The 13,194-nt window shown below is 40.0% G+C and overlaps 1 protein-coding gene across 1 annotated transcript; it reads right to left on the bottom strand.

Annotated features, from left to right (window-relative positions):
* Window positions 1–2,121: 2,121 nt before the first annotated feature.
* On the bottom strand, window positions 2,122–12,639 carry LOC133424120 (proline and serine-rich protein 2). The gene is made up of 4 exons (XM_061714551.1): window positions 12,532–12,639; window positions 10,211–10,417; window positions 6,870–7,158; window positions 2,122–6,046 (listed from the first exon to the last, which is right to left on the bottom strand). The coding sequence occupies exons 2-4, from the start codon at window positions 10,286–10,288 to the stop codon at window positions 4,560–4,562; spliced, it is 1,854 nt and encodes a 617-aa protein (XP_061570535.1). The 5' UTR covers window positions 10,289–10,417; window positions 12,532–12,639; the 3' UTR covers window positions 2,122–4,559.
* Window positions 12,640–13,194: the final 555 nt, after the last annotated feature.

Raw genomic sequence — 13,194 nt, forward strand, 5'->3', positions numbered from 1 at the left:
GTTTTCCCTGCTATTCTCAAATAAGCAATTATTGCTTAATCTATGAAAATGGCCTTTATGATTCCTCAAGTGTATGATAATGTGGGTTCAGTTCGGGGAACTAGGATCCTGCACTTTCCCCAGTTCTGAAGAGAGGGAAACCAGGATTCACGAAAGAAATGGCTCATTTCTCCAAATCCCTCCAACATAAATAGGTGACCATCACAGTGGCAAATGTGTTTTTGAGCAAACATGGCAGCTACTCGGTTAATGCAACGTTTCAGTTATATCAAGAAATCAGTTTATGTCTCAATGAGGAGATAAAAATAACGCCTCAGTTGCTCCTGATTTTGCATGAATTGCATAATGCTTGCTTTTCTGTGAGGTAAAGTTTCAATGTTCAATATTTAGAGCATTTTATGGATAGAAAATTTATCCATCAGTCCATTTTATGCCACATTTAACTTTGGGATCCTGAGGCAGCAATCTGAGCAGAGATCCTCCCTCCGGCCTCTCTGTGATCTGAGGCGTTGCAAGTGGGGTGTTATTCTCTCCACCCAGTCCAGGGTTTGTCCTGAAGTCCTGGACATAATTGTTTTATTTTAAATACTTTAGAATGATTTATTTATTAATACACTAAAGGGTGCCCTCTATAACCTTCCTCCATGTCTTCGGTACAACACGAATGCTGTGGTTTCCATTTCAAGGTTCAATGTCAACACGAATCACTGGCTCTACACCATTTTTCCCAGCCATCATAGTCCTGGGGAGGGATTGGCTATTGTTTGCAATATGCAGATTGATCCCAAACCGGTGTACAGTCATGCTGGCAGAAAACGTTGGACCACCATGATCACAGCAGGTGTAAATGTTTTCTGTATAACAAATACACACGTACTCAGCACATTGAAGGGACTGGGCTGCGGATCTCCCTGCAGGTAAAAGTACAGTAGCTATATTTTCCAAGCATCTAGTGTTGGTATTATGCCTTTTTCCAGGCTAAGTTATTGGAAACACAATCAAAATGCAAATGATGCAAGATGTTTGGAGCCAGAAGTAAGATAAATGACAAATCTTTTAATAAGGCTTGAACACACCACAACAGCCACACTAGTTACTGATTTCGTTGATAAACTTTGACCATGTTCTGTACTCTGAATACAAGTCTGATCAATAAGATACCTTGTAAGGTACCTGAAAACACTTATACGGTAATTACTTTGAGGTGGTTTAATGGAACAACCAGGCTGTCAACATGGTCACGTTTGTTCAATATGCACACAGCAAGGGACGAAATATCTCAACATCAATGAGGGAAAGCCTGGTTTAAAACATTGGGTGTGACTAAAACTCAGTTCGTTGTAGGAAACTGGTTATGCTTTCATGTTCAAGAATGAGAATTCTTCAGTAACAACCTGCCGTTTCGGAGGATTTTAGTGTTGCAGTTTAACACGAGAGTGCCTGTGTTACAGGGAAACGGCACCGGGCTTTGTTTAAGAATGGTGGGATACATCCAACCCCCCTCTCCAAATGCTTCACAGCATAGGTGTTTAATCCATATAAAAACTATGATTCAAATAAATTAACTTCCAGTACACTTTTGTGATAAACTGGACTTTTGTTTGGTTTTTTTACTACTGAAATCCACATTTTATACACAACTGTGAAGTCTTCCTTTTTAAAAAGTCTTAATTTGTCCAATAATGTAAGGCAGTTTAAGACTAAAAACCATCATAACGATGAGGAAAAATGCTATTTTTGCATTTCGCTTAAAAAAAAAAACACCCAAACTTGGTCAAAATAATCAATGTCAACCCTGTTAAAACCTGCCGATTGGTTAAATTATGTTTTCCCTAAACAAATATGATATGCTAACAGCTTCCCTTATTTCTTTTTAAGATAAACTCATCAGCCACTAACTGTGGCTTTAAATGAATCATCCATCCAGCTTTTGTATTTAGCTTATTAACATTCCTTAAGTTTTAAACTGTCACAACATGTAGACAACATGGTGTAGCATTAGATAAACTTTATGAGTTGAAATTTCCACTCAGGTGAAACATTCCCCACTCAGGTGAATCATTGAACTGTAGCTGCTCATGCCTTACGTCCAGTTAATAAAGAAAAACAAGCAGATTTGTGTTGTAGTTTTGTGTTTAATGAGTGACAGAAGTTACACATTCAGACAAGGTTAAAGGATATATAAAGTATATGATGTTGACATTTCAGTAGTCAGAAAGTCGACCAGGCTGTCGTGCTGTCAGAGCTATTTTCACATGGTTAACCCTTTTACCACATATTAAGGCACTTTTTTTTTTAAATCTTGTTTTTAGACCATTTTTACAGGAGTATTTCCTCATAACATAAGGCGTATGATACAAAATAAAACAAGGTTATACAGTATACTGTATGTATGCACCATTAGATACTTCAAAATAACTGTAGGTTAACTACAGAGAACCGGAGTCTGTAAACAAAGTTTACTAAATATACTTCAAAAGTTACTGTAGATGAACTACAAAGGCCGGAGTCCACACACACACACACACACACACACACACACACACACACACACACACACACACACACACACACACACACACACACACACACACACACACACACACACACACACACACACACACACACACACACACACACACACACACACACACACGTGTTAAATAACACACTTGCAAAAGTCAGAAACAGCAAATCTATTGACAACAGCTTGATAGAAACGTATAAGAAACCCGGGGTATATTTCCAGACCGTGTGGTTTTACCGCTGGTGTTTTGTATAATGCCCATCCCTTAAAAAGCAGTTTTAAAGTTCTCACAAACCCACAAGCCCACTCCACAAGTCTGTGGTTTGGTGTGGGAGGTTTGTCCGTGGAGTAAAAATATCCTCCAGCTCATCTAAGATCCACATCCCACTAAAAAAAAAAACACTGAACGCACGTCTGCAGCGCTGTTACTCCAGGACGTTGGATTTCAAGGTACCAACGGAGATACTTATCAAACTCTGTGTTTTGTTTGTTGGCTCTTCTGTTATTCAACTTTAAAGATAATAAAAACCGCTCTACAGAAAAGTGCTTTAAACCTTTCTAAACTTTTAAACACAGTAATAATAAGTAATAAGTCTTGTAAAAGCCTTTAAACAAAAACAGAACCCGTTCCCATGTAACAGAGGGACTGAAGGTTCACAGCGTACATGTGGATACTCATCTCAGCTTCCTGACAGCTGCTGCAACAAAGATCTCAGTGACAATTTGTTCTGTTTTCCCTCATATCCATATTTAGTCTTAGTAAACTCAATATTACTTTTTAAATGATTAGATGATAAATTCAGATTTTTCTTTTTGGTTCCTAACCTTTTAAACGCACATTTTTGTGCAAATCCCAATTTAAGTAAGTAAACTACCTTCTACCTTAATCTTTATAAGTGCAATAGTTTCTGGTGACCTTATTTCATAGCTAAATAGATGCATTTAAACCAGGGAATATTAATTTATTGCAGTCCTTCTTCCTTTAATCTACTGACTACAAAGGAAACATTCCTGCGACCAATAATCCAACATGTTTCTCCACTGTTTAAGCACAAACTCATTTAAAAGCTAAAATGGCATCATAACTAAGGGCCTGGCCAAAAGTAAAATTCAAATCCAAAAATGTAAGGCGCTACCTTGTAAGTCTTGTGTTTTACGTAACATCCCAAGCTCCTGGGGTATCTGCGGGGTAGGGATGGAGGTAGGTGGATAATCCAGTCTCACCAGAATGTAAAACAGAATGTAACCTGTAATCTGGACATTTACAAAGAGAATCGCTGAATCTTTGAAGCTCTGACTCAATCCCACGTACAGCCTCCTGGTGTGGACAGACAGGGTCATTTCCCTTTTCCCATGTTAAACTATTCACAATCAACTTTTTCTTGTAGCAAATAAACATGAGACACAACAGAAAACAACACTTGAACCCTAAAAGAAGTTGCTCTTTTTTAGTAACATTTCAATCTACATGATCTATTGCTGAGGTATGCAGTGTCTTGCATGGCGCTTAACACAGAGCAGTTTTCACATCTTAACGCTTTTGTGAAGAAAAAAACAAAGGTTAGTGTGAAAAAGCTTGGTAGTTTCCCCCTTTTTTATGGTAGAAGAGGAGAAGTGGCTCCGCCGGTCTGTCGAGTACCCAGCGCCATTCGTCCTCTGTGAAAGCTGGTCTGTCTCTAGCCATGCCTCTTCTCACATACCACAGTCACCAGCAGAGAGACGTAGGACATTCTGGTTCAGCAAGTAGAGTCGGGAGCGAAAGACTGCGTTCACGCTCCCTGGATGGAGTGACCTATATCTGATTTTTATCCAGAGAAAAAAAATCAACTGGTAACACTGAAGTATCAGTGTTAAGTGTCACTGATCAGTGGAGAGATGGCTTCCATCCTGAGCTGTCCTCATTCTGCCTCAGTCAGATCTGTGTGTGTGTGTGTTTTCTGTTCTTGCTGAGAAAAACAAACTCTTCCTCAAATCACAAGTGCACAATGTGGCTGGTGTGTGAACGAAGCTCAAATCTGGAAAAAAAAGCTCATCAGTCTTTAAGCAGTCCCAATTTTCGTAGTGCCTCCCTGCGGGATTCGTTCATGCCCCCCCGTCCGGAAAACTGCACAGTGATACCTTGGGGGCGGAACATGGAGTTGGACCTGCGTTTGTGCTCCGGAGACGGGGCCCGTGCTGCTGTTCTCGGGGGAGCCAGTTGGCCGTGGTAGGAGTGCCGAGGAGGTCTAGGAGCTGGAGCGGGGGCTGGACTCCTGAAACTTGTGGCCGTGTTGCCTGAAGCGTGGCTGACTGCGGTGGCGGAGCTAAAGCTGAGACTCTTTCCTCCGTAGCTGTTGAGCTCTGGAGGTAGCAGCTCCGGTTTGGCCACCATGACTTGAGTCTTGTCGATATGAGAGCTGAGGATGTCAGGAAGGTTGGACCTGTGCGTGACTACGGGTGCAACGCTCAGGACCTTTGATTTCCCCCCGTACACGTTATGCTCTGTGGGGTTAGAGAGTGAAGGTGGGAGGATTTTGGGTTCATGGCTACTTGGAGTGGATACAGGTTCACTCTTCGAGGAAACCGAGGGGTTAACCACAATGGATTTCCCTCCGTAGTTGTTAAACTCCAATGATGACACCTCAGCCTGAGGGGGGGTGGGGGCCCTGGTTTCCACCGGAGGTGCGGAGGGTCTTTTTTGGTTAAATGCTGGAGATGATGGACTCAGCTGTGAGCTTCTATCCTCATAACTCCTGAGGGAGTGCGTCTGCAGAATCTCTGGTTTTCTGTCAACATGAATGTGGGTCGGAGGTGTTACTGTAACATTGGGTTTTGGTAAATTGATTTGTGTTGTCTGTGAGAAATTGGCACCCAGAGAATTGGGACTGGTGTCTAGAGCTTTGGGGGTATCCAGTGAGGTGCTGTTGGGTGTGATTTGGAGGGAAATACCTCCAGACATGGCTCTACTTCTATTTAGTCCCAGCTTAGAGAGGGCCTCCATCCTGGATTTGTCCGGTGTAGGATCCTTAAAAGAAATACTACGAGTAGGAGTGTTTCGAGTGTTCTGTTTCACAGCTTGCTGAGGGTTTTCCTGCAGCAGAGGGTGATTTGAACCAGACAGGTTTGACAGCATCTGCTCCCGTCTCTCAAGGATGTTCACATTAGCAGCATTCTGTCTCTGGTTGTCCCTGCCGCTGTGGATCACATTAATGTTTGCAGGGAAGCGGGGGGGTTTAGCAGCGGTAGGAGGACCCTTTTTCACTGGATCATCTGTAGTGTCGCCCGGTAGTTTTTCTGAGTCCAGACTGAGACGATGAAGCATAGACGATGGATGGAAGTTTGAGGTTCCGCCTGCCTGGTTCTCAGCTATCTTCTGGGCGATCAAGACAGGCGTGGGGATGCTGCCGGGGGGATGGTAGGAAGAATGGCTGTCTGTCGATCCATAGCTTCCACTTGGTAGCGGAGGGTTGTACTCTGAAGAGTCATGCTTGGGCTTTACCTCTAAGTGGCTTTCGGGATTTGGCAACAAAAGTTGAAAATCTGTGTGAGGAACAGGGAAATTTAAAAAAAAAAATCAGCTGTAAGTTTAGATATTTTCATTATTCATTTCATTTTTTCATTTTATTCTTTATTTCATTCAAAAAACAAAACAATTTAATACAAACACAAATGTTCCTAACTTATGAATGAAAAGGGAGCAGAAAGAAGAAGAATCTTATCTGATCTGCCCCTTTCACAAATAACATAAATTAATAATAATAAAAAATAAAAAAAATAAATAAAAAAAAACAACTAAGTGAATAAAAACAACTAAAATAAAATTAAAATAACATTAAATAAAATTACCACCGCCTACGGGTATGTCAATCAAACTCAACATTTTTCGTTATATTTCCTTAACATACAGGCTTTAATTGTTCTTTTGAATGTAATGTTTGATTTGGATTCTTTGTTTTCTTTGTTCAGATTGTTCCATAAATTGATTCCTTTCACGGAAACACAACGTTCCATCAATTTTGTCCTGCATCTTGGTTTTATAAAAATCTCTGTTCCTTTTAAGTTATACTTGCTTTTTATTTTTTCAAATCTTTTCTGAATGTTGATTGGTAAAGTTCTTTTATGAGCTTTAAACATAATTTGCAGAATACTATGGTCTACTAGTTCATGAAATTTCAACAAATTTAACTGAAGGAATAATGGATTTGTTGGATCTCTTACTTATCTGCTACTTACTTATCTGCTCTTACTACATAAAACTTCTGGATAAATAAAACACAAAATAGAGGGCGGGTTTCTTCAACACATAACTCTACCAATGCCTAACAGCTACTACATACATAGAAGAAACACTGCCGTTCACTACCTGGGTTGTTGGGGTTGAACATCCGTTCTTTGGTCTGCACCAAGTCTGGTTCTGGGTGGACCAGGTCTATAATGTCCTGGTGAGAGGACAGAGTTACCCCAGGGTTCAGACTTGAGGTATGGAGACCATGGACCCCTGAGGCAGGATAGCAGCTGCTCTCAGGGGGCTTCACATGTAAAGTCCTCCTGTTATCCTCCTCCAGACTTTCCTCCAGCGAGTCGATGGTCTCCTCAAAGAACTGGAGGCACTCCTGCTCCTCCTGGCTCAGAAATCTCAGTGCATCATCTTCCTAAAGGGACCAGGTGAAAGTAGATAAATTATAGGGAACCCTCTGGGTCTATCACGTGCACTTGCTTTACATTGAAGAATATTTAGAACCAGAAATTTTCTGCACAATTGAACCCCATGTTGCAACCCTCTGCAAACTCTCATGAAGCCTGTGCGCAGAGTGAACATAAGCTTCTTTGTTCCAACATTCAAAGCCTCCAAACTTATTTTCCCAGTCTATATTTAGCTCAGATCCCCCTCTCCTCTGTTACATTTTTCTGCCCCTCCCTCCTTGCCTCTCCCCATCTTTGCCTCACACTATAACGACATGCCCAGCTTCACATCACTGAACAGTGACACAGAAGGACATCCAGTAACAACAATACATGACTACTCACTACTCCAAACCACATTGCTGTGGATAATAGGAAGTAACCCACAAAAATGTGTAATGGTCCTAAAAACAAGCAGTGATGGGAGAAGGACTCAACCACAAAGGAAAACAGCTGCATTCTGCCAACATGTTTTTGCAGCTCAACCTGTTTGAAGTGGGCCTATGAACCTCATTTCCACTATATTTCTATATCTCTTCATCCTGATACTCCACGGCTAAACAACCCTCTGGAAAATAAAAACATGTAACTTTAAGATCCCATCTCTGAAAGCCCACTTCCTTCTGGCCGGCTTGTGGAAACATGATAAGAGGCAGCACTCAGAAGACGAGCTGCATCATCATTATTTGAAACTCTGGCCAGGTTTATTAGAAAGTATACAGACAAACATGTCAACTTTAAGTAAATACATATTTCATGATTGTAACCTTCATTTAAGGCTTGACTTAACTCATTAAGACTCAAATTAAATGTGTGTAAACAGCTATTTGACTATTTACACAGTTCTTGTGTAGTTAGGGTCAAAACATGCAAATGTTGACAATTTCCAATGTTTTGTTTCTGAAACCACATTGATTTAAAGGTTAGGTAAGGAGGTATGGGGATTTCTAATCCACAACACTTTTTGTCAAATTCAGTAAATATCTTCAGACCAACCGATAGCTATTCATCTCAGGAGTAAACTTTAAAAGTAGATAAATAAATAAAATCCAGTTTTCCTACACAGCAGTAGCTGCATAAACTGAAAACAGAACGGAGCCAGCCTATCTCCCAAACCATAACAAGCGTGTCTCCGGCCAATCACAGATAGGAGGAGGGCTTTTGCATAACGTGGGGAAGGTGGAGGCTTGAGGAAGTTCGTGATGAGGCGTTTTCTCAGGAAGCACTGGAGGGAGAGGCTACACTCTCCTTCCAGTGTTTTGTTGATGTTTTCAAATATCAATGGACTTTACACATCCAGAAATACCTCAGCGTGCCTTCAAGTGCTTTAATTTAAAAACAAAAACAATGACTGAGCAATCAATTAGCTGAAAAGATTGTATTGGATAATACATCATCATGGACCCAAAAGATAGCTGTTTCTTATATGCTCTCGGAAATACACTGTAGGTTATTTGTATTCGTATTGTAGTCAGCTTTTTACCCCTTCATGTAGCTGGTTAGTTGTTGGGTTTAAGAAAATATTTCTTTAATAATCGTGAATAATCATTTTCTTATCAAACTTGGTGCTTCTCAATGGTAACAACAACACAATTACAACTAAACTGCTGAATCAAATCTACGATTTAATGGAAATCTTGTGCTTTCATGAGTAAAAAAAATTATTTGGTGTTTGATGGTGAAGTGTTTTAATCACAAGCTGAGTTGGACTCACATCATGCACCCGTCGGACCAAAGGAACTGCTAATTTCAAGGATATTTCAAGGTAATGACCTTGAGCTTGTGGTTGACACGGCAAACAGGGTTTGTTGCTGACATCAGTGTTATGAAAACCACCACAAGGTTACACAGTACTTTGCTTTGCTTCACACAAACAGACACACAGAGACACCTGCAGCAACAACCAGCTGAAACTGGTGAGAGATCAGCACTGATCTGCTGGTTTCAGCTGAATCAATGATGTCTATTGTGATGAAGCAGCTCAGGACCTAGAAAACTGCAGCTGAACCGGTTCGGCTGTGTTGTGTCTTGAAGATGAATATCATTCCCAGGGCATAGGAAGGGATTAGTTTGTTAAGCAGGTGTGATTTTTCACCGTCTTCGATGACTGATTGCATTGTTTTAGCACAACACTGAGTCTGAGTACGAAACAGCAAAAATAATCGGTTTTTCATCTGATACACTGAGTGGCATTATTGTATTTTTCAAAAAAACAAGACACAATGATGAATAAAATGACTGTAAATTAATGTTTTCCTGCCAAAAACTACCTGTTTACCCATCTGTGAGCTAAGGTCAGTTAAAAAAATTCATTGATGACTCAAAATTAAATAATTGAATTGAATTGATGTACTTTGTACAAAAAATATAATTGTTTTCCTTAAAAGAGAAACAATTTATTTGCATTTGCATTTGTTACACATGTCTCGAGGAACAAGTTACAAATACAATCCCTTTCACTTGTAGTATGGAACTAGCTTGTCTAGCCAACAGGAACTCTGTTTTGATGCTCCTGTTCTCCTTTGTTGCTTGTTTATCCGTTTCTAAACGCATAAACTGTATATAGCATGTCTGCTCTGTGCAACCACAATCTGTGTAGTGTATTTTACCCCAGACTACATTCTTTAGTGTTCTGTCCCAAAAAACAACAAAAACAGAAACTGGAATCAACCAAGACAGAGACGGGTTGTGAAGAGGATAAAACATTGGGTTTTCTTCTCCTGCTTGAAAAATCACAGGCTTCATGGATATGAGCTGCAGACAACCTGTTTATAGCTACCGAGGAACAGAGCTGTCAGCATGCAACAAAAAGAGGCAGGACATGCAAACATCCCTTATACACGTCCTCAAAAACTCAACGCCTTTAGAATTACACCTAAATATGTCTAAAAGTACAAGAGGGAGAAACAAATGTTTAAATGTGCATAAGACGTTCCAGGAGGAGGTCGTCCAGCTGAAGAGATCGGTGTGTTGAACTGCAGTAGAAGGTTCTACATGACAATTATATATGTCAATACTCACTACATGTCTGGAGTTTCGATGGGCTCCTCCGTTGACACCGTAATGGAGATGAGAGTTGCCCTGGAGACGGACATCCATGGTGAGCAGGAGTCAAAGGTCAGCTGGCATCTGGGCGTCCAGTGAAAGGTCCTGGTGTTCATGCGCGGCTTCAGGACAAAACCAGGCTCATGTCTGGGTTTGTTCTGGACAATCATCTAATCTTCTTCTCTGTGAGATTTTTGCAAACACAAAGGAGGGATGAGATGTCAGAGGACAATATCCTGTTGGCTTCAGATGAGATCGAGCTTAACTCAAGCTGAACTAGAGGTCACGTGGTTGATGAAGGTGAATGAAAGCTGATAAGTTATGCAGGTCTTGAGAATAGAGGTGGAAAAACATTTTCAAAAATGCTTTAAAAGCACCTCTTAATGTACCTTGAATTAGAGTTTTGAGCTCAGTTTTACAGAGAAAAGGTTAAGCTGAAGGGCTGCTAGATCATAGCTTTTAAATGTATTTTTATACGACATATTTAAATCAAGTATTATTCATTTTGATGAAAAATAGAAGAGGGTTGCTGTCAGAGGTGCTTGCAATGTTTTGTAATATATATCTAATCATCTTCCAACCACCTGTACTAATTTTTTACAACCAGTTGGACAATTTTTACATGGGAAAAGCAGTTAAATCAAAACAGGTTTAATGGGGAAAAGTCTCAAAACGGTATTGGTTTAATCTTTAACAGTATGCTCTAATATATAATCTTATCTCAGCATGTAAAATCTATATAATTCTCTGTTGGACAGATGTACAAAGTACATTGTTTCCCTTCCAAATGTAACGAAGGACATGGGTATGTCAGGTATGGTGTGGTAGGATGTGGTTGATGTGAAAATTACTGGATTAACTTCTTATCAAAAGACAAACTGAAAATGCACAGAGCTATGAGAAAATGCAATGACATTTTTAGGACTAAGAAGAGAAGCAGGAAACAGAGAAGATGGAAAACAAAGATCTGACACAGAGTAAAGGACGTGTAGAAGTGTAAATAGAGTGGAAGGTGATTAAATACGTCAAATAGGTGTGGCAATCAGTACAGGTGTGAAAAGGGAAGCAAAAGGAATGAGGAAGAGGAAGCAGGATCTACAAAATAAGACAGGAAATAAGGCACAAAAGAAAAAAGCAGTACCAAATATAAATCAAGCAGACAGGTGTAAAACTATAAATTAAAGTCTAAGAATTGCATCGACATGGTGTGAAACTTCACAAAGAAGTACAATAAGAGTATAAATAAGTCAGAGTGAGTGTATGTACGCAGTTTCTTCCAGGCTGTTGCCCAGCAGCATCCCAGCAGACAGAAACACCTGACGGACCAGTTGACCCAGAACAGAACAGGTAGCTGTAAAACAGGCTCCCGGAGCCAAAACCACGAGTTCCTGAGCCACATTCCTGCCAAACAGAGCCTGATGGAAACTTCAGGGAAAAGACAAAGGCGAGCTTTAAAGCCAAAAAGGAGTGAGTCACTGGAATGCAACGCAAAAAGCAAAAATGAAAAAATGTGGTCATGAACAGAAGCTAATCTGGAGTCAGGTGTTAATATTTGATATTTATTTAGATTTTTTTTTAATTCAGCTTTTGAGTGATTTTTTCTGTTGAGTGCTTGCTTTTTTATTATCTTATAGTCTGACACAATGTCATTTCTTTTACATGAAAAGTGATGCACACTTGTGTTTACAGGATCTTAATTTGCAAAGGTGGAAATATCCCCTTTGTCAACATAAAAAATATCTACATCCTAAACTAGGAAGGGTCACAAGCATAAAAGACTGGTTTCAAATAGTTTATTATAAATGTCTAATAAATTGTTGCATATCTTTGGACTCTACTTATGAGTAGTAATCTCGTGACACACTGTATTAACTCTTTTAAGTCTGACAAAGACACAGAAAATCGTATTGTTTTGTTTGAAACTTGTATTGTATGTTATTTGTGTCTACAAGTTTGTACATTTATTTTGTATCATCATGAATAATTTGCATAATTCAGTTTTTTCCCCATTCTTTTTGAATTATGGAGGTGGTACAGAGGTCTCAGAAAATCATGTATCAAATATGAGATATCCGGCATTATAGGGTTAACATATATATAGTACTTTTGAAGAAAACTGTCATTCCACTGATTTTTACTTTATTTAACAATATTTCCACCTACATTTCAGCTGTTAGTCAATGTAAAATCTCACCCTGAGATATTTATAGCAGAGTTGTAACAAAGAGAAGTATAGAAAAATAAAATTACTCGAAGATAAGTCTCTTTGGAAACAAGGTGAGTAAAAGAGAACTTACCCCGGGGACTCCACAGTTAAGTCATGGTGAAGCAGCAGCGTCTCTCTTGCTTCCAGGTAATATTTCTCAGTTCAGTCGCTCCTCTCGTCTCCTGCCGGGCTCCGCGTGCGGAAAGGTAACACCGCTACGTCACTGCCCCGTTTAAAGCCCCAGTAAGCCCCGCCCCCGGGGGGCGTGTCCCTGCGGGGAGTTGAAGTTTCATTCAGGTGAGGAGCGACGTCAGTGACACACTGGAAAGTTATGATTATGGTTACACACGCCTCGAGAGTTACTCTGGGATAGAACAGGGACATCTGAGGCGTTGTTTTGTTTTTGTTTTGTCTGGCATCATCAGCATTGCTGTGGTGAAATATTTAAATCCTCATCCTCAGTTCAGTTTCAGTCCCTAAACAATTTATTTACATAAACAATTCAAATTAATTAAAAAATTAAAACGAAATATGAACAAATAGGGTAATGAAGCAGCTAAAAATAAATGAATAAAATAAACCTGTGCTGTGATATTGAGGTTTATCCTCTGAATGTGTGACACACACACACACACACACACACACACACACACACACACACACACACACACACACACGCACGCACACACACACACACACACACACACACACACACACACACACACACACACACACACACACACACACACACACA

Source organism: Cololabis saira, chromosome 23, assembly GCF_033807715.1.
Source record: "Cololabis saira isolate AMF1-May2022 chromosome 23, fColSai1.1, whole genome shotgun sequence".
In the NCBI taxonomy this organism is placed as follows: Eukaryota; Metazoa; Chordata; class Actinopteri; order Beloniformes; family Belonidae; genus Cololabis; species Cololabis saira.

Bases quoted from the DNA above. Each gene is read 5' to 3' on its own strand.
- LOC133424120 (XM_061714551.1), bottom strand. From the start codon at position 10,288: ATGGATGTCCGTCTCCAGGGCAACTCTCATCTCCATTACGGTGTCAAC. The intron at 7,159-10,210 runs GTGAGTATTGAC...TGGTCCCTTTAG, and splicing joins ATCGAAACTCCAGACATGTA to GAAGATGATGCACTGAGATT. The intron at 6,047-6,869 runs GTAGTGAACGGC...TTCCTCACACAG, and splicing joins GTTCAACCCCAACAACCCAG to ATTTTCAACTTTTGTTGCCA.